Source organism: Calonectris borealis, chromosome 2 (genome assembly GCF_964195595.1).
Source record: "Calonectris borealis chromosome 2, bCalBor7.hap1.2, whole genome shotgun sequence".
NCBI classification, from domain to species: domain Eukaryota; kingdom Metazoa; phylum Chordata; class Aves; order Procellariiformes; family Procellariidae; genus Calonectris; species Calonectris borealis.
The window spans coordinates 119,377,052-119,398,986 of record NC_134313.1 but is presented as its reverse complement, the minus strand read 5'-3'; the positions used below and the strand labels follow the sequence as shown (position 1 = coordinate 119,398,986).

General features: G+C 40.9%; 1 protein-coding gene across 1 annotated transcript in view; it reads left to right on the top strand.

The window, feature by feature from the left end:
- Positions 1-21,935, top strand: part of ARPP21 (cAMP regulated phosphoprotein 21) — a 123,018-nt gene that overhangs the window by 74,691 nt on the left and 26,392 nt on the right. Inside the window, exons 20-21 of the mRNA XM_075143116.1 lie at positions 1,185-1,448; positions 9,154-9,280. Of these exons, the coding sequence (XP_074999217.1) occupies positions 1,185-1,448; positions 9,154-9,280 (391 nt within the window). The remainder of the gene's footprint in view (positions 1-1,184; positions 1,449-9,153; positions 9,281-21,935) is intronic.

Genomic DNA, 21,935 nt, shown 5'->3' with positions numbered 1-21,935 from the left:
CCAGGAATGTTGGCCCATGGTATCTGCTGTCAGAGTGGGAGGGTGAGTCTCTGTGCAGTCTCTGGCAGTGCCTTCCACAAACAAATGTGTTGTTCGTTTTTTTTTCTATTTTGAAGTTTCCTGCCAATAAATACAATGTGCAGGATGGTTTTGGTGAATGAACACCACAGGGATGCGAACAAAATCGAAGAGGCTCCTTTTGAAAAATATCATGGATGTTCTAAGTGAAAAGCATTTTTATAGTGCTCATTCCCTATCTGTGAGGGGGTATAAGGAAGGGACTGTAATCTGCGTATTAGCACACGATGGAGTTTTATGCTAGATTTATTGCCATATAGAGTACATTTTAATGTTGAGTATTTAAAAATCTTATGATATGGGCACAAATGAAGATGCCTAGAACCACATTTGTAAATCTTCGACCTTCACAGAATAAACTTGAGAGCGTTGATTAGTATGGATCCTTTTGTGAGACTGAACAGATACTGTCTAGAATCCTTGTATCATTACCAGCATGTAATGAGGCTTAGGTCCATTGACTTTATTTGGTCCGTTCATCCTACCATAGATTTATTCCCCTCCCCGCCCCTCCAGTCAAATAAAGTACTTGTTCCTTTCCAACACTGAATAAAAAGCCTTGAGATAATAACTGAAGGCTTAGCCTTTTTTACCTTCTCTACGTTTACGACCTTGGATTTTCAAAATAATCCAAGAAGAAAAGGTCTGCACCTAAATCCTACTGAATTCCTCTTGGGATCATTTTGAAACACAGGTGAAATTACCACATGTGTTTGGCTGAGGAATTCTGTGTTTGGGGGAAGAGGTATTCATAATGTTATTTTCCTGCCCTTTATATTTAAAATGTCTTCTTTTGAACACTGTAAAGTTCACTTGTCATATTGGAATAAAAGCGGGGGGGCAGGGTAAAAGCCAAAATAATTGGCTTTTGTGCCAAGTGATGCCATTCACCTTCCAGGGTGGAAGTCTTTGTCAAAGCATTTATAGTGATTTTCATTTTAATTGCCTCCATTTTTGTAGATATCAATGCAAAGTTTGGCACGTATTTGAGCTGAGTGATTCCTTTCCCCCCTCATGCTCTGTTTGAACCTATTTTGTTTTGCTAATTTGTGTGTCTACTGCAGACATCATGTCTACATCATTTTCTACTGCCTTTTGCCTTGCAGCGAGATGACATGACAACACAGTTTAACCAGATGAGCTTAAGTCGTCAATCATCAGGAGACAACCCCGAATCGCCTTCTGGTCCTGTCTACCCGTCGCCTATCTTGCAGCAGCCTGCCCAGCAGACGGGTTACATTATGGCTTCCCCAAGCCAGCAGCTTCCCCCAGGAGGCTTTACAGGTTCAGGTCCACCAGTATCCCAGCAAGTGCTGCAGCCGCCGCCGCCGCCCCAGGGCTTTGTGCAACAACCACCGCCACCTGCTCAGGTAGGCAAAGCCTTCGCTACCAGTTTGGCATGGTGCTCATTATAACATGAGAAAGAGAATATAAAAAAATTATCCAGATTCTAGATTGCCCCCTGCCCCCCCCCCCCCCCCCCCCCCAGCTGGTAAAAGCTTAGCAGATTTTTAGGCAGCAGGAAACGTGCAAAGCCTCTATCGTTTCCTGGGTTTCAGCAATTCCTTCCCTATCCTCAAACCATTTTCCGAACATATGTTCATACTCCAGGACACATCTGCACATGAATATGAAGGAGGAGGGTGAGTAAATATCCGTAGTCCTTTTTTCCCTGTGTATATATACCAAAAGAGCAACATGCACATCAGCCCAGGTAGTCGTTAATCATATTTAATTGACTTGAACATGTGAGATGTCACAGATCAGTAATTTTAACTGTCTTCCTGAAGACTGATTATGTTTTACTGTTCACTACCAAACATCTCTACTTGTCTCCTGGGTACCTTTACAGAATATTGAAAGTGATTACTGTCAAAAAGTAAAATGCACAGATGACTTTCTGGCCCATTTTCAAGGCATACACTTTAAAAAGCCAAATTTCTTTATCCAATTATAGATAACTTCATTTAAACTCTACTTTAAAATGGTATTAATAGCATTTCTCCTGTTTTCATTTTATCCTTCGGAAGAAAATATATAAAAAATAAAGTAAAAAAACTTCACCATTTCTTTTAACGTAAAAGTAGTGTAAACCATTCTAGCTTTTTTGTTTGCCACTTCTTACTGAAAATCTCCAATTGTGTTTGTTAATGGGATTCTGTATTGCCACAGTAATGAACAATTTATACTGTTATAATGTTTTAAGTGGGCTAGAGATCTAGTTAATTAGATCACTAATTAACAATAAAAGAAATCCGAAGACTATTGGATGCTCACATCCCATAGAGGACTATGATATCTGTAGTTCCTGTAGTTAGAAACTATGCAGCCATTTTCTCCGAGAGAAGAGAAGGCTTGCAAAAAATAATTTTTAAGGAGCTGAAGTTCAATATAATGTGATTTTTTTTTTTTTTTAAATTGAAAATATTGCTAGAAAAAGGCTTCGCTGTTTGCCAAATGTAGCATTTTTTAAAATTTTGGAGGAAAAAACAACCTGAAGAGCAGAATCCCCTGATGAGTCTGTCTCCCCATCTAGACCGTGACTCCTAAGTGAGTAAGTAGAGGTTGTCCAGGCTTCTCTCCTCATGTATAACCCCCCAGTGCCCTCAGTGTTTTCAAGCATCATTTAATCAAACCTCACGACACTCCTAGTGAACCAGATAAATGCGAGCACCTCCATTTTACAAGCTGTCACCGCAGCAGGTGAAGCGATGCGTTTCCCGGCCCTGCCGGCCGGGGCTTGCTGCGGGGGCTGCAGCATCGTGCCGCCTGCCGTGGCGGGGCACCCCGTGCCACCTCCTCTCCCCCCCTTGGGGGAGACCAGGTTTGAAGCCTGCCCTGAGGTCTCTGCTAGACCCCCCCTCAGCTGACTTCGCAGAGGCTGCTTCTGTGAGTTTGCCCACAGCTCCTGCCTGCGTGTGGCCGAGCCTTCATCGCCTGGGGAGGGAGCGCTGGGTTTCACCCTTGCGTGTGCAGCAGGGTGCAGGGTTTCTGCTCGGTCCGGCGTAGTGTTACTTTGTGAAGCTGCTTTCCCTCATTGATACTTGCTCTGGCGCTACTGGAGAGGCAGATGAACTTCTTTAGAGGACAAGCGATGAGGAGGTGCCTTTTCATACATAGGCTGCTGTAGGACCAGTACCGTACTGGTGTGTCTAACGTCCACTGTGTCCCTGTCCCTACCCCAAATACGGTACGTATGGCTGCCTTCCTCCGACGTTCTAACAGGGTGGAAAGTTACTGAGGACAGAAAAGTATCTTTGGGGTTTGCAGCAACTGCAGTTATTTCACTGGGGAATGGTTTGTCCTCGGGGGGTGTAGAAAGGTGAGACATTCGGAGCTGTCAGCTTCCTCTGCATCCACTGCACCGCGCGCACCGTTCATCTCCAGCTTGTCGCTATTCCAAAAAGTCCTTGTCTTGTCCAGATACCTGTGTGGAAGAGGGCGCGGGGGGGTCGCTCCCTGCTGCCTGTGTGCAGTGGCCTTGGTCTGCCGGGAGGGAGAGGGGGGCAGCAGCTCTCTGCATCCGCAGGCACAGATGGGAACTTCTGATCGATGATTCAAGTTTTAATTCATTCCCTTCAGCCCTAGAATATGGCACAGTGGCTTGCATACTACTTGTAGCACGTGTACAGCAAATAGGGGATCCCTCTTACAGAAAGATGAGCGAAGCCTTGGGAAGTAGTAGTTCCTCTGCCCTAACAGCTCAGCTTTCTGTCCAGGGCAGCTAGGCCCTGACTCCCTGTCCTGCCGGTGGCAAAACTTCTCCGTGGCAGCGGCTATTGGCAATCTGAATCGCCTGTTACTCTTTTGGGCTTAGATGCAATAGTAAGGTTGCTCTCAGGTGCCAAAGCAGGTGGTCTGAGGCTTACAAAAAAAAAAAGGCAATAAAAATGCATGCAAAACATTATGTGATGCATTAATCAATGCAATGCAATCAATACAAAAGCATTTTTATACCTTAAATGTTGCTGTTGAATTTATACCAGTAAAAAAAGAGGCTTGACTTTAATGGCTAATTAGTTCCCATAAATGCATTGCTGATAAAGGTTCTGTTGGGTTGGCTGTGGGGCCCTGTATGCTGTTGGAAAATGCCAGAGCAAGGAGAACTTGGGTGGAGGTCCTGTGAGTATGATCATTTCCTTTGGGAAAGGAGGAGAAAGAAATGCTCTTCAAGCTTACAAACCCAAAGGTACTGCATTTAAATTATTAGCTTTTGTGTTAAACTTCAATTAGACATGGCTTTACAGCTGCTGTCCAAGATTCTCTCTTCCAGTCTGTATCAAAGCAGAAGCAGACTGAGTTTGAAATGACATGCCTAAGAAGTGGTGAGAGGACCCCTTGCATTTATTTTGCTGCTTCTTTCATCACAGCTGTTCCCCAGCTTGACAACAGAGTCATGATTTAATAACCTGAAAATAATGATCTGTCTTCGTTCAGCCAACTGGAAAAAAACCAACAAACCCAAAAACCAACCATTACTCTGGGTTTGCTGAAAGGAACTTCTAGCAGCAAATTCCTGTTTGCTTTCTGTATCACAAACAGCAAACATACATCTTTACTTTCTCTGCTTTCTTCTATTTTCAATTTTCTTCTCTTTCTGCTGGTTCTTCTATAGCACTTACGGGCCCCGGCACTTCAACGGGGGTCCACATTCGGTTTTTGCAGCACTCTGTCATTGGTGCTTGTAATTACTCTGCCTTTGCAAATGAAGAAACGGGAAAACTGCGAGTACTATGCCAATGGGAAAGCATACACTCCCTTTAAAGTTATCGTCACCTCTGACTCATTCTTCGTGGAAGCTGTACTGGCAAAACGATGTCCAAAAATGAGATGGCATGAATTCTTGGAGAGTCTGGGAGAAGTAAAACACACGTTGAGGGATTTTTCACCTGAATTAATTGTGTGTCATCATTGATTTTAGCCATCTCTTTGCAGAAGCCCCCTCCTAGAGAGTCCATAGCTACCCTGAGACAAAATCTTTATTTATAGTATGTCTCCTCAGGAAACTTGTTATGAAAAAGGCTGGGGAGTCACTGCAAGTGAGTGGGTCTTTCCTTGATGATCTCAGAAAATGATATTGGAGCACATGCCTGTAGTTGTACGCAGGCCATTATTTTTTGTTACTCTTACTGTAATTATTATGGAGGAAGGGGGATAAGGGGAAGATAAAAAGCCTTGAAGAATGACTGATCCCAGTCACTTAGATGCTGGGAGGAAACAGTAGCTCTGTGTGTCCATACATCACTGGTTTCTGTTGTCTGCACTCCCATTTATGCAACTGTAGATGCCATTAGCAATAGTGTCAGCATCACTAATTATCTGGATGAAGGTGTTAATCCAAACCTAACTGGTTGTCAGCAATGTTAAGAGAAGGTGGAATACCTGTCTGATGGCAGAATCAAGCTGTAAGTCAGTAGGGAGATAGGTTAGGAAAGTAAAATCAGTAAAATTTAAAGGATGCTGTTAGAGAGCAGTCCAAGGGAGATCCGGTCTGGTAATGGGTTTCGAACTGTACGTGGACAGAACAAATCAGAAAGCCAATGCTGTATTGAGTCTCTGCCCATCATCTAGAGAAAAAGCACATTAGAAGGAGGAGAAAATAATGCCTGTTAGTGCCATTTCATAAGTGTCTCTGAAGTGATGTGTCTAGTCCTATTACAGTTTCAGTTAAATAAAAAAAATGTTGTATATGAGAGAAAAAATAGAGATGTGTTGGAATGGTCACCCTACAAACAAGGAGGGTATTCACCTTCTAAATAAGAATATCCAAGGGGGTAAGGATCATCTGTCAACTATTTCCATGGTAATTATTAGAGGACGTGGACTTTTCACACTGTCGAGGATTAAGATGAAGAAACTATGCTTTTAGACTAAAGAAGGCAGCATTTATTTAGGTTATGGTCTTAGAAGGGCATATTTTTTAATTTTGTATTTAATTTTTTTTAGGATAACCATATAGCTGTGTTGGCATGCTTGTTAGTGTAGTGGAAAATTCCTGGTTCTGTAAATGAAAAATGTTACACAAGCAAAAGGTCCAAGGTTAGATTGTGCATTCACATGGGAAAGCAATTAGAGTATAATTTGGCACGTCAGTAGGCTGCTACAGAAATTTAATGTTTTTTGTTGAAGAGCACATAAGTAGAGGTGTTAGTAACTGATGTAATGAAAAACTAAAAAATTCAAGAGGGTCAGAGTAGACGATGTAAGTGATACTTGTTATCTCTGATCCCTCTAATTCCACTGTTCACTAAAGTAATATCAGAAAGGACAATTAACATGTTTCAACTACTGATACAGAGATGTACTCAAGATAAATGAAAATGGATCCTTCCAAACCCCTCAACCACAAAAGACCTATTTTATCCATGTCTATATTTTACACCAAGCCCTTCTTTCATGTCTGATCTCTTAAAAAAAAAAAAACAACAAAAAAAAAACCCAAAACACCCAAACCCAAACCTCTTCTTTGCAAGTCATGTGTGCATGATTACTAGCAAATTCATCCATTCATCTTTCTAAATGAAATGATTTTTTTTTACCCAATGCTCCTACTACTAACATTTTTCAGGCTGATAGATTGCATTCTGATAAGCTTCTAAATGGGGTATATAACAAATGTATTCCAATGAATTGAGAAAATAGAGAGAAAGGGAAAGTATTACTAACTCTGAGGTGTTATCTGTGTGGTAAAAATAACTACCTGTTTCCAAATTACACTGAATGCTTCAGTGTACGTATATATATGTGCTAAGCACGTTCAGCTATAAACCTCACTTCAAGACCTATACTCTTTAGGCTATGTTTTAAAGTTAAAACCTACAGAATCTTTCCAAAAGAGATAATTCACATTGTTTTCATATGCTCGTGTATTTTCAAATATCTAGGGGCTTGTCTGCGCAAGGAAAATGAGGAAGTTGAGGGTAAATCAAATGAGTTTAAATCCTTTAAGTGATATTAAGCTGCAGCCAGGAGAAGTGAGAGTATTTCCACAAGGGTTTAATATTCTTTAATTTGTAGAATACGGTAATAGAAAATAAAGAATATTCAAGAGGACGTCTACTCTGTTCCCCTGCTCTAAGGCAGGATCAACTCCTTGCATTGACTTTAGGTAGGCTGAGTCTTCTCGCTTCTTTCAGGTCCTCTATTGTAGAGGTTTCCACGAGATGAGTTTATCACACTAACTTGCCCGATCCCTTTGTTACACTGATATGATGTTTAAAGAGTGGTTTTTGCACCTGAAATGTCTGGATCAACTTTCCTATACCTTGTGGCTTTTCTTTGCAGAGAAACAAATTCATCGTGGTTTTGTCCATTTTACAAAGGCATTTTGCTTTTATTACTTTAGCCTCTAGCAAAACAAATGTCTCGAACGCAGGCTGTAGCCATTAGGTGTCACTTGGTATTGTCTGGAGGGAGTATAGCTTACAACATTTTCCAATCAAAACGTTCTTGCCTTTCTGGTATTTGTTTGAATCTGGCTGATATTATCCGGGGGCGGGTGTGTGGGGAGAAGGGAAGAAAAAAAGCTATGTGATTTACATTGATTGAAGAGAAAATGAATAAACCTTGAAGAATGAATGGGTATTCAATCTCTTGATTGACAGGTGATATTAACTGTTAGTTGGTCTGGGGGTTTCACTTCACCAACATTGCCGAGTCCAGTTATGTTGATCCTGATACTTTTCCCACCACAGTTACCCATTCAGTAGTCTTCTACTTGCCACATTAGCCATCCATACACTCTTCTTGCCTAGTCTTTAGTATCTATGCCTGTTCTTTCTCATCTGACGTCGTCTCTAGGAAAATTTCTGATCTCTCTTATGATGTCCTACCAGTATACAAAAGGATGCAGTTACCTTTACTCTGCTAATACTTTACTTTATGGAATGATCAAGTCGAATGAGCTGTTCCAGGAACACTTCCTCCATGCAAATAAAAGTGGCAAAAATAGTTCTTATTTTTGTGGGGGGGAGGGGGAAAGGCATTTGGTATGACTCTGTGCATATGTCTGAGTAGGATAAATGCTACACACAGAGGAAAAAAAAAATCATATTATTTATAAAGAAATGCTGATAGATGTGGCAGAAGTCATGAGAGGAGCAAAGTTCTCCCAAGCCTGTGCCCTCTGCAATTTGATGATGCCATATGTTGCTGAACTCTGTCACGTACCCACAGAATCCACTGCAGCTGAAAGGGAAAAATTGAGTGCTTCGAACTTGCCAACGGTCAGTTGAAAACTCTTTAGCTTAAGTGTCTCAGTAGTGGTGGTATAGGATGTATAGGAAAAATCCTTAGCTCCAGTCACCCTTAAACTTCCATGTCCACCTACGTGATAAGGTGATGTAGTACACGTTGCTCTATAATGACAATAATAATAGAAAAAAGAAGCCCACCTGGCAGAACTTGCTGACTCAATGCCTACCCTCAGCTCCTGCAAGAAGACAACTGTGATTGTTTTTTGAGCTGTAATTGGGTTCACACCAAGTGCGAGAGAGGCTTTACAAGGAAACATTCATGTAAGGAAGGATGTAGCTGTTAAACAAAAGTGTGAATTTAATAGTAGTTTCTTACAAGTTTTAAGGGCACACACACTCCATCTTTCCCTCTATCTCACTTCTATATATTTTTACTCCAGGCCATTCGTTGTTCGAATTGATCATTTTCTCCAGAGTTCACTTAATGGTTCAACATGCTGTTTATATGTATTATGTTGATATGGAAGGTGTTGTTTGCATCCATTTTTCTGCAGCATTTGATATTTTACTGTGATTTCTTTGGTATATGCATGTAGCTTTTTATGTATCCTGTACGTTTTTGTCTCTTTCAATTAAAATTCTTTTTCTTCCGTTTCTTAAATTATCTGAGAAGAAATTTGGGCACTGATAGCCCTTTTCCTAGCACAGCTGAAAGCAGGCAGCAGTTCTTGAAGAGATGCAATGCAAACCTCTCCTTTTGATTACTCTTACGGCTAATATGCTTGACTTAAACTCTTGCTCCCCTTCCAGTTTTGTTTTATTTTATGAATCTTTGAGTTTTAGAGTATGCATTTAGCTGCTGTCCTCTCTTTCTCTGCAGATGCCAGTGTATTATTACCCATCTGGTCAGTACCCTACCTCAACAACTCAGCAGTACAGACCCATTGCCTCAGTTCAGTACAATGCACAGCGGAGTCAACAGATCCCACAGACTGCACAGCAAGCAGGTATTTACATCTGTTACTCATTTCTTCAGCTGCTCGCAGTGCCTTTGCTGGTGAAACCTGTTGGTTGCGTTTTAATTTTGAATTTGAACAACGGAGGAGAAAGCTGGTCACTGTTCTGTTTGAAAATACAGTGAAAATTACAAATTGAGAAACCCTTTGCTTGGAGATACCGAGCAATGGAATAGCAGAGGTTATGTTCTCCACCACTGCTGTCCTGCACACAGTGCTGTGTCCTCAGTGTCCGTGCTCCATGTGACGGGGCACAGAGAGCGCTGTGTGAACTGGTGTGAGCAGTCACATTGCATGTTCAAGCCAACCGTTGCAGTTTGTCCTTCATCGTGCAAACTCCCCAAACGTTTGTAAGACTCTACGTGGTGGACAGGTTTGCAGTGATGCAGAAGGGGCCGGTCATGCTCCACCACCTTCTGCTCTCCCTGAGCCTGAGGAGCGGCGAGGTGGTCCATGTGGCTGGTGCCCGTCGGGAGCAGATCCCTGCAGCGACGTGCGGCTGGAAGGGGGGCCGTTACACTGTAAGAGAGTGAGTAGCAGGTCTCACAGTGAACCGGTCTCTTTTCCTGCTGTGTCATGTCACTCCTGATGACACCAGAGTAAGAGGGACATAGGCAGAGTTGGGCTGGTGTGTGTTGGGGGAGGGCAGGGGTTGTACTCATGAAAGGGTCCTTGCATTTCAAGGGAATAAACAGTTCTGGTTTTGGAGATTTTTTTTTTTTTTTAAGTTGTTGATTGTCTGTTTCTTTAGTGCACACCTCCCTTCGTAGGGTGTCTCAAGCAGTAACTCCAAGTGTGTGGGGGGTGTTGTTTCCTGGTAGGGCTTACAATTACAGACATGCCAGGTAGGACAAAGCATTCATCTTTCTGTCTGGGTTTGGCAGAAACCCTTCTGAATGGCAAAGCAGGTTCCCTGCAGAGGCATTGATACAAAAGTCTTTTAAGATGCAAGTCAAGAGCCCAGACATGAGGCATGAACAAAACTTATGGGGTCATCCAGCCCATCAACCTGTCTCTGTAATGTGAGTGCTGGCAATTTTGTTCACGCTGTCTCAAGCACTCAGGGAAACAAAGACACAGAAAACACAGCTATAACTAAACAATTGTTTACTTTTTTTTTTTAAGCTGTTCTATGTTCTAATAAAATGAGCATTGTTTTGGTCAGTGTTGCGGTGGCTGACTGCGTCTGCTTTCATAACTTTTTATTTATACATTCCTGAGAGACAAAGGGGTGAGATATTGCAAAAAGGTCATCTGCCTCTTCTGACTTCTCCTGCCTGACCGTCTGGTACCATATTTATTATCTCTATATAGTAGGTCTTTGAACCTAAGTGCAAATCAACTTAGATGACATTATCTGGGTGTACTGTGTTGTTATAAAACCGTATTTATCAGTTTAATGCTACATCCATAACATAGTGGAGATTATGGTAAATGAAGTGCACAAGAGATGGTTTGAAGCACTTGAGTGGTGTTCTGGAGAAGATCCAGCTGTTTGATCTTGACGAAATCCTAGTTTTAGAGATATATTGTAGGACAGGAGCTGTTATGTTTGAGTACAGACAGCGCAGAGATGCAAATGCCAATTTTGTTTCTGTGTTTACTGCATTGTTTTCCTTACATGTTTGGAAAACTTGAGTCAAGGAGTTTGTAAAATCTCTAGCTTGTCAATCTTTTCCTGCAATTCACTCTTTCAGCTGCCTGCTCAGTTGGAAACGTTATTCTTATCTCTTGTTTAAAAATGAAAACATTGTGACTACAGTTTAGACTCCCTGCTGTGGCGATGATTTTAAGCATTTAGCTATTCTCAGATCTTGAGACTTGGCTGAGAACAGATTCCTCAAACTGGTTCATCCCTTTGGGCTCAGATACATCCTTTCCCATAGTCGTCGTCTGAGTGTGTGATAGGCATGCCAGGAAGCAGCTTGTAGTTTCCTAACGGTCTTTTCTTGGAGATGGTGTAAGGATCTTTCGAATTTATGTTCCACTGCATCCCTCTGCATTTGGAAAATAACCAGCTTTCCAAAATGTCACATAATTTGTACTAAAATAAAAGAGAAATTAAAGTATAGGAAAGTTTATTATTTATGCTACAGATTTATTGCGGGAGGTTCACTGTAATCACTGAGACACCAAAAAAACAAATGATTCAGTGGTGGCTTCAGGTGGTTTCATGCCCAGTGTCGCTGCATCTGCTTTTCTTCCCGTCAGCCTGCCCACACACATACGTTTTGCTCCTCATGTGCCCTGTGGCCTCAGCCCACCTGCAAAATCCTCATCTTTTTTGGCTCCTCTTTGATGCCCAGTAGCTGCTCGCTGGGCAGGAGACAGTGTTATGGCACTGCAGCAGATCGGTGGCACCTAAACAGAGTAAATAACTGCTGGCTTGTACTGCAGCCTTTAGACAGTAGACAGGTGAGCTGGGACGCGCCCCTCCTCTTTCAAGCCACTGATTTTTATGAAACTTTAGAAATGTCATGTCTTCGCACCTTCCATCTCTATGTCAAATGTGATAAAAATTAGATGACAAGCTCAAAAAGTTACCCTGAGGCTTATTTGAGGGAAAACTGGCAGAGTAATCACACTCATTTTCCCTTCAGAAACCAGTTTTAAAAAACCAAAACACAAAACCACTTTAAAGTCTTCCTAGAAACTTGTACATGACTGGAAAACAGCAATCAACAAGCGAGTGTTTCAGACTGCACTTTCCCTTCCCCTGCAGACTTAGCTTCGTTCAGATCAGCACGTGAGCAGGTTGTGCAGGAGCCGGGGGTAACTAGGGGCAGGAAAATGAAGACGTGAAGGAGAATAGCGCTGGCGAAACAGAACGCAGGTCAGGAATATTGAGGATGGGAAGGGGGGAACAGATGGCAAGGAGGCAGATGAAAAGATGCTGCTGCTTCGGGGAGAGGACGGCTGCAGCGCAGGCAGGCCCGTGGGACCCCAGGCTCTCTGTCTGTACCTGCCAGCCGGCTCGTACGGCAGCGTGAACAGGGAGGCAGCCTCAGCCTGGCAGCTCAGAAAATGTTTTAGTAAAATAAAAAAAGTTTGCCTGCTTAGAGGAGCTTTTGGAAGCTTTCAAAGCAGCAGCAGGGAGTTCAGATCTTACTTTCCCCACTTTGGGCTGCAGAGGTCAAAGTTTGATCTAATGCCAGCAATTTGTTTTCATTTTTCTTGGAAAAGGTCTCTTCAGGAGTGGAGCAATATCGATGACTTTTACAGCGAACAGCTAAAGTAAAATGTCAGCACAGCATCTGTGGTGGCTAAGGGAGTGTATACTCTCTCGTGGCTCTGGAAGGAGAGCCGTATTAAGTTAATATGGCTCCAGGGCAGAAAAAGAAGATGAGCTCACCTAAAATTAGATTAGAGCTCTGGCAGCAATAAATCATTTGGAGAGAAGGATGAGAACTTTTCTTGTGTGTTTATGTATCTTTTTTATTTTGGTTTTTTGAGTGCTGGCTTGTATGAGAACATAAGTGACCCATTTCTGGCAGAAGCCTGGTACAGAGTTGTCCATGAAGATTTTATAAAAAACCTCTACCGTTTGAATTACGTTCATTTCTGTTCAAGCCAAAATGTAGTATCTGATGGCGTGGAGTGTGGTCTGTAAACAGAAATACTTTTATTTCACTCAGATATATACCATCGTTGCTCTTCTTCATTACGCTGCTTCTGCAACATTCTTGCATCCAGTCCTGCGCAATGCAAAGTTTTTCAAAGTGTTGCCATCGAGTGGGGCCCGGGTCAAGCCAGTGTCTGTCACACCATGGCACGCGTAGGACATTGTAGGTGGATTCTTAGGACATGTTTGGGCAGCTGTTCTTAAAAACAGTATGCTCATTTTTCAAACTATTTGGGTATGTTGCTATTACACATTTCTGCACTTTGTAACAGATGATACTTAAGATACTGTTCTGTAACCACACAGAAGAAAATATTATTTCTGTATTCCCATCTAGCAGTACTGTATTAATTGCATGTTTAGCATCATCAGTATTTCATTCTTCAGTGATTATCTCTATATTGGTAGTTTTGAAAGCTTCCAATACTAGTTATTGTGTTTGAACGGAAAAATAGAGATATTTCGATGATAAATCAGTAATGATTTGTATTCTATCATGATAGAAGAAATCAGCAATGTGTTATTTTGTATCTGTGTCTCTGTATTTTCTTTCATTATAGCAAGTGCTGTGCACTTCGAGGATTTTTCGTCTTTAAAGTGCTTCATAAACATGAGCTGGATAAGTACATGAGTATTACTTTGGGGATATTCAGCTGTTCTTATTGCCGTTCACAAATGAACAAGCCGCAACAAATTACATGATTTTTTCCTACTTTGATTCATTGCTGTATGTCTGCCTCATGTGTTCCCAATAATTTCATAGCACAACAGAAATTTTATGGATAAAATAATATTTAGATTCTTGTTTGGGCCATAGTTCTAAAAGGCAGTTAGCTTGATTGATCACACAGTTGTAAAAATCTCTGGCATGTGTTTTGTATCCGTAATGAAGATCATCTTTTGAGGAGATTAAAGATAAGACCTATAGTATTTGGTTGAAAAATCTTCCAGTCAAAAGTTTACACTATAATTTTTCCAGAGAAAGTTGGTATTTGGCATAATTGGATGGTCTTTAATTCCTGCAATTAATGTAATGGTTTTAGGATTTCTCATGCATTTGAGAATCAAGAAATGTTGCCATTATAACTTGTTTCAGTGCCCAGATAGCATGGGAAGGCTCAGATTGCATAGGAAATCTCTGCTTTTTCCTGAAAGCAGAATAGTTGTTTGTGTACAGTGGCACCATGGGCAAAACGAAGTCATTATGTGTGGAAAATATATATCTGAACACTGCCTGGATGTAGAGTCCTTTCTTAATAAGTATCCATGGATCTTCTGTAAACAGCAAATGTTTGTCTTGAAGGAAAGGTAATATTTCTGATGGAGTACTATATTATTAGCCTTTACAGCTTCCGGTAAGGAAAAAGAGGTAATTGTCTCTTTAATGCATCTCTGAAACAAATTTTAAGCGAAGACAAAATGTACTTTAACAGACTCCATAAAGAAATCAGAGTCAAATTGACAATGAAATACTGAATTTTTGCTTAATTTAATCATTTAGATGTCAGCCTAATTGAAGAGTGTTATCTTCAAGTCTCTTTCATCCTCTTTGTCTTCTGAAAGCATTTGTCACTATAAACTGATACTGAGAGGAAAAAAAAAGGGGGGAAATGAAAAGTGCAGCACTAAAAAAAAATTGGTTTGTTATCATGGTCATTAGAGAACCTTATAAAGAAAGATTGCAGCTTTCTACCTTCATTAGCAACCTGACAGGAGCTCATGGTCCATCAGAGATTTGTTTGCATAATTCCATCTATAATTTCTGTGCTTATATAAACATAAACAACCTCAATTTTTAAGTATCCAATTATCTGAAGAAACTGTTTCTCTAACAGTAATTGCTTACTGCACTATTGAAACAGATTTGTACTGAAGGTGTCCATCTGTGTTTAATGCTATATTTTTTTACAGCAGATACTGCTTCTCCTGAAAAGCATTGCAGGGGGTGTGTGTCTCATTTTTACAGGGGCTTGACAGGAATGGGAGGGACAGAGCCCTACTGTTTTAGATTCTTAAGTGTAGTGCTGCATTCATTAATGTTGAATGTTTGAAATTTAAAAGTGTTTTACTGAAATGGTAGGACCAGATCAAGAAGGAGTTTGCAGCAATTGCAGTAGGAGGACTAAGTTCAAAATTGTGATCTTGAAGTGATCCACACCGATATTATTAGTTTCTGTCCAAGTATTTTACGTTTAAGTTATCCAGAAACTGAAAGCTTTACCTACAAGCGCTTCCATTTTGACAATACTGAGTGTCTCGGACCAAGAGCATCTGCAAGACAGAGCTAAGCGCTCCTCCTGCCAGCTGCCTTAGAGATTCTTCTGACGGGTGTTCCATAGAAGTGCCTGTAGCAAACCTAGGGGACTGCTCTCTTCAGGCTTCTTGTTTTTGTTTTTTTTTTTTCTTTTTTTTTTTCCTTCCTCCTTTCTCCTAAGTGACATCTGGAGGAGAAGGAGCCCTTGTTTGGTTTGTTTTTTTTTTTTTTAATTTGATTTTATGATCTGGTTCCAACTTTAGGCATTCCCATGGTATGAGAAACCCGGCCTGAGAGAGTTTTAGCCATGTTGTGCACTGCAGGGGAGACACTCACCAGGATCTCTGCTGTTCAGGGACATTCCCCATCTTTCTTACAGTGCTTTCTTTAAAGGTGTGAAGGAACAGAGAATTAAGTGCATGAAAAAGAAGGGCATAAAGCAAGAAACTCGCTTACTTCTGATTATATATTTTATGTTCTTTTTTTGCAAGTTTAAGGTCTTGCTTTTATAGTATTTTGCTATTGTATATGGTGTGTGATTAAGATTAGCTCCAAGACCCATCCATCTCCTCAGTGTTTCCTATTAACCACCCATAGGGCGTTTCCTACCTAGATTTTTGCCCACTGGATTTCATTCTCCTACTGCTGGAGGAGAATTCTGTGACTGAATATTGCATTCAAGACTTTTCAGAGGCTTGCTGGGAGAGCCAGGACTGGGGCTTAAAAGTTGTTAAACTTCTAGTCTTGGAAGCACTAAATCCTGTTGTTCTTCTGACATTAAGCAATAGTGCTGCACCAGTACTGAACCAGCATTCAGCTTTACAGAATATCTGTAATTTGAATTAATAGCAGAATTAATACTATCACACTCCCTGCAGCGTACTTGATTCTGAAAATTAAAAGGCAAAATCACTTTCGTCAAACAGCTTTGTTCTTCCTCAAATGGCTTGTTTAATTATTCAGCATTCACACTAAGAGAGAGCAAATATTAAGGGAAGAGAACACCAGTAGGCTCGACAACTGTACGAGTCTTAAGACAGGCATTTATTTGTGCTTTTCTTTCAAGGCTTCTCAAGTTTTGTTCAACTTCTCTAGCACTAATTAAAATCTAAGCTATGTCTGACAGTGTTCCTAGGGTTTCACACTAAAATGCAGGTTTTTTTAATATTTTTTTTTTTTTAAGAGAATTGGTATGTGTTAATCGCATGTCAGTTAACGTACAGGAGCAAGCAGAGAGAGAAAAGATTTCTAACAGCATTGTGTAGTGGATAGGACTTCAAAATAGCCTCTGTAAAAATTGCAGAGGCCACACATAGATGTAGGGAACGTTCTAAGGTATTCAACAATGTCTACAAAGAATCTTTGTGTTTCTGTCTTGTCTTTGCCAAAAAGAGTCATACATCATCGCTATTGCTAATTCTGTGTTGGATCAATGCACAGCGCTCCCACTTCTTGCAATGGAATTTTCCAGCACTGAATAATTGAGAGGTTTATGTTGTAGTCCTTGAAAGCAAAGACAGATTTCATCTTTTCTTTTTTTTTTTTTTTTTTATTTTTTCTTTTCTGATACCATCCTGCTATTGCTAGAACTAGTGGAGCCCCACCAGTGACAGAAATGCTAGAAGGTCTCTATGGAGGGGCAGAGGCCATCTCCAGCTCTGCTTCAGGCGTGCTGCTCACAGTAGGTCTATAGGCTTTGGGGCTCAGTTTTCTATAACTTTCCTGCGGATGACGGCATGCAACAGGATGGAGAAGTGCAGGAGGGCTTTTGGGTCTAAGCTAATAATTGAAGAAATACTCCAAGTGTACACCAGAGATCTGTACTGCAGAGGCAGGGGAGCTTTTGCCTTACAGTTGCTATTGACTGAGGATTTAAGAATCGAAGCACACTTTGCAGTTGTAAAACTTAATAGAACAGGACACTTATTTAGATTGGGACGTGGCAGAAGAAATGCGTGTGAGTATGAGCTGCCTGGAAGAAGGGCCACAGCATGTGTTCAGTGTTAGGGCAGAGGAACTTAAGAACGACGTCCCAGTAACTGAAGCGGTGTTCTGCTGACCAGCCCTGATACGTAAAAAGGTCCCAGTGCCTCCACCTGAATTTTGTTCAACCTTTGTTACAGTCAGTTACTGTTTGCCTAAACCGTCCACAAGAACAGCATCCCTCTGCAGTTGCAAGGACGTTTTCATTTTTACTCACCAACGTTAGATATATAGAATGTATGCATTTATGTAGCGAGTGAGCAATTGTCTTAATTTCTCTTTTGTTTAATTGCAAGTGAAATAGGGCTGATAATGTGGGTGTGTGAAGGAGGCGGCCCTTGAGTCTTCCCAAAGAAAGGAGCTGGTTTCCTCAGCAACAGGCAAGGATATGTGATACTTCTCCAAATAGTTCTTCACCTCTTCCCCAGGTCTTGCTCTCTGTTGCAGCTCGCTCATTATGCACCAGAGCAGATAGCATTCCTGCAGCATGAGCTAATTGTAATGCGTGATGGCTGGTAGCTGTCATTGGTATTGGACAGAAAATAAAAAAAAATTGGATTTGCTGTCCGAGTGTCTGGTTCTAACAACAGCTTGATTATTTCTGTTATTACTAGTGATACATAGTCCCTGCTGAGGTTTCACTTCCAGTGGGTATCGCTGACATTTATCATTATGAACGATAAGGATAAATGCAGGTTTTCTTGCTGCAGACTCTGGTGAGGGTTCCCTCATGGCTGATAGGATGTAGATTGAGAAGGGAAAGAGGTGATTCTTTACTCAACCTTTGCTGCCAGTCTAAAGACCTAGCTGTAAATGCGAGTCATTTTACATTAATTCACTCCAGAACTAACAAATAGAGGTTGGTTAATACTATTCAGAGCTTCTGTTTCTGCTTCTGTTTATGTGCTGGTGGCGAGATGTGACTATGTCCTCATCAGGAATGTTATTTTCAGGATGGAGAGACAAATAAGCACACTGCTTAATATGTCGAACTAAAATTCATTTTTACAAAATGCTTTTTTTAACCTAGAGATTTCCATGATGTAAAAGGTTGAATCCCTAAGCCAACCATACCTGAATAATGGGAAGTTAGATAAGCTTTTGCCCCAGTATATCTGGAAGGAGATCAGATTAGAAGTACTTTACCACAGATTTGCCTGCTATATTTTTATGTATTTAATTTAATTTAATTTTTATTTTCAATGCAATGCTCAGGATCCTAATGTCTTAGCAACAAATACAGTCTTTTGACTACTGTCATACAAGCGCTTAAGAACAAGGAAAGGAAGACAGGACAATCTGTGCGGTAGCGCGTATTGTACTATAGTCATGCCAAGGAGCTACAGCTAGCCTTGAGAGCCCTCTGTGCTGAGAGCTGTGTATATAAATGTGAAGAGATTTTCTTTTTGACCCCTGAGATGCAGCAAAGAGCTTGCATCCAGGGCTAAAGGAATATTAATGTAGGCACCTTAATGGCCATCCAATTCAGGACTATTGTCTGTCTCCAAGTTCCTTAGACAGCTTAGGTAAATAAGAAAAAGAAAGGAAAAGCTTTCACTGCAGCAGCTGTTCATTCATTCATTACCTGTAAAATGTTCCACCCAAAGTTCCCACTGAGTGCTGAAAATGCTAAGTAGCTTTTGGGATCATATGTGTAGGATCCTCATGTGTGCTCGCCTAAATATTACTGTTTGGAATAATTTATGGTTTTTAATTTGTTTTAATTTCTCATCATCTTCAGTCTTGGTGTTCCTCATATTTGCTTATACGATGAAAACCCACAACCATAATGAGATGTGAGTGGACTTTGCCTATAAATAAAAGCAGTCTTTTGCATGTTGCTAATAATTTCTCTCCAAAAGACCTTAGCCCTGCGACGTTACTTAAAGAAAAAAAGAAGGGGGGAAAAAAAACCAACCCTGCCATTTCTGAGCAAGCAAATATTTAGGCTATATATATATATGTATCCTTGCTCTTTTTGTCAGCCTGTGTTATCAAAACAATTTATTATATGCTTCAGCATGTCCTCGGGGCTTCCAAGTAGCATGCTGGTAAAACAGAACATCTTCAATAGCATCTGCTCAACAATGCTGCATTTCCAGTTTGCTCTGTTGAGAGCTACCTTTCATCAGGTACCGAGTCTGCAGGAGTGCAAAGACTGGATTTTTACAGGTCGTCCAAAGGATCCTCCACAAATTAAATTTTTAAAGTTGCCAAGTACCACTTTATAGAATAAGCAAAAGAGGGAAAATGTATTAAATTATAAGAAGCAATGTGCTACTTCAAAATGATTGCTGCGTTAATAGTTTCTATTAAATGGCAATTTTAATTCTGTCCCTATTGGACAAATAGAAAGCAATTAATCTTTTGTAGCACATTGTGAAAAATAAGGGCTTAAAGAGGATCTCAGCAAGGCTCTTCCTTCACTTAACCTTGAGCTGGGCAATAAATAATTATAAATGCAGCTACATCGCAAGGCAAAAGTAATTTGATGAAATAGAATTATCATATAATGCAGGAATTAGAAATCTGAATTAGGTTTCCTGATGTTCTTTGTTCCAGAAAAGTATGAATTTGCCTGTGATTTGTGTGTAAAAGAGCGGAGCCAGGTTTTACAAAGCACCTTTTATACCCAAGCTATCACCAAATTATTTGTATTGTAGTGCTGGCATAGGCAAATGCTCTTGCCCCTCTCAGCTATAACTCACATAGAGCTGATGATAGGACTCGTTTTATGGAGGGAGAAGGTGATGTCCAAGGTGCGTGGGTGTATTAACATCTTTCGAATAACTTCCTGCCCTTCACTCAGGGCACCGTATCATCAGTGCTGCCTTCCAGGAAATTTTCAGTGGTACCGCATCATATAAAGTTTCTGCTCCGTTGTGGTGAGCTGCTGAGGAGATTAAAGATAACAAGTCAGAGCTGCTTTACCCTGAGCCTCTCTCTCCTGCCCATGCAGTTTCAGGGGTCGCCTTTCCCCTCGGTGCCACACTGCTGTTCCTTACAGCTCCCACGCACGCCTTGTAGATCCCAAAGCAGCGTCGCTAACCTTGCTTCACCTTGGGGCCTTTCAGCCCACTTGTAAGCTGGTCAGTGAAAGGATCAATGAAGCATATATGATATGGGTCATCAGTTCATACCATGGAGCTGTGTGGAGGACGCTCTGATAAGGATGTGAAAAAGAATATGCAGGAGGAAGTGAAAGAGCTGTATTTTTCTACTCCAGAAGTGTGCTTCAACATACTGGCCCACTGGAGCAATAAGCAGGAGCCATTCAAGCCCCTAGCTAGCTCTGTAAAAATAGGAAGCCGTGAGTTTGTTATGTCAGGGTCATGTTAAGGAAGAAAACTTTCCTAAGTAAAATAATACAAATATTATTCTGCTTTTCTTTGAATCGCTCATCTCTGTCTCCCAGAAATATGGCCTTGCAATATAAGGAGTAAGAAACTTATTGCTAGGAAACATAGCTGGCAATAGCAGTGGGTTTGTAGGGCATTGTCCAAAGTCCTGTCCAAAGTCCTGCTGAAACCAGGACAAGTCTGCACACTGGTCCCACTAATTTCAGGGAGATACCATATGTCTGCAGTGAACCATATTTATACTTCCATGGTGGAAACTTCACAGTGATAAAGGCTCATCTGCTTTTATTGCTTTGCCCAAACTAAACTGAGGAGACTTCTTAGTTTTATAAAATGTAAAAAATAAATGTCGTGTAATTGCACACACGCTCCTCATTTCTTCTACGCAAATTTGAGACTAACCAAATGGCTACAAAAGCTGACATGGTATGCTTCAGTTTGACAGAAGTTAATAAAAGGAAGTGTAGCTTGTACTTCCCCCCCACCACCTTTTTCCCCCCTTTGATGTATTTGCTTGTTACATTATAAAGAAGAAAGTGGAAGTGCTATTCATATTTATTAAGAGCTGTAGTCAGGTGAGCAGTGTGTGGTAGGTTTGAGTCTTTTTAGTCCTCAAACCAGTTTTCTGACCAATTTGAAGCCTGGAGGAGGGCACAGTTAGTTCAATTTCTGTCTGCTCGTTCTACTCAGTTCTGATTAATATGTTATATGAGTTTACAGTGGTGTTTGAAATGCATCAGGCAGCTCATTTGTGCTATAATATGGCCCATTGTGTAATAGAGTGATATGATTTATTGGAGAAACAGGTGTGGGCATGTGGAAATACAATTTGCCTTAGAGAGTTGTTTCTAATTGACTAGTAAAATGCTGTTTCCAAGTAGGCTATAATTAATCAGCAAGAACTCTTTTCTTGAGTTTCCTCCTGTAAATGAACAGATTCAGCACATCCATCAAGTAGAAACTGAGAAAATGAGAGGGGAAACAGCCTGAATCTCCACTGAGCAAAGTGGTTGTATTGCCGTGAAGCAATCCCAGTAGGGCACTTTGCTGAGTGATCGCAACATTGGCTTTGAAAAGAAATCCCAAATTTCTCATTTCTCGTAGGTTTGTTAAACTTTTAATACACTTGCAGTGGCTATGGCGTACCAAGAAGGCAGCTGAGGTGGGTTAAGAAGAACAATGACACAAAAAATGGGCTGGTAAACCAAAACGTTTCTCTGGTACCACATTCTCTTTCATTTTCTTTTCATTATGTTGTGGTATGCAGGTACATCGGTAGTTACTGTGATAGCTCTAATCATGCTGAGCTCACTAAGCAAAAAAGTGAATGTCAAAAACTTATGTTGAATATCCATTTTAAAGCAGCATTGTTACAGTGTTTTCAAAACCTTTAGGTCTGGAGATGTTTAATCTGGAGGTGAAACAAGT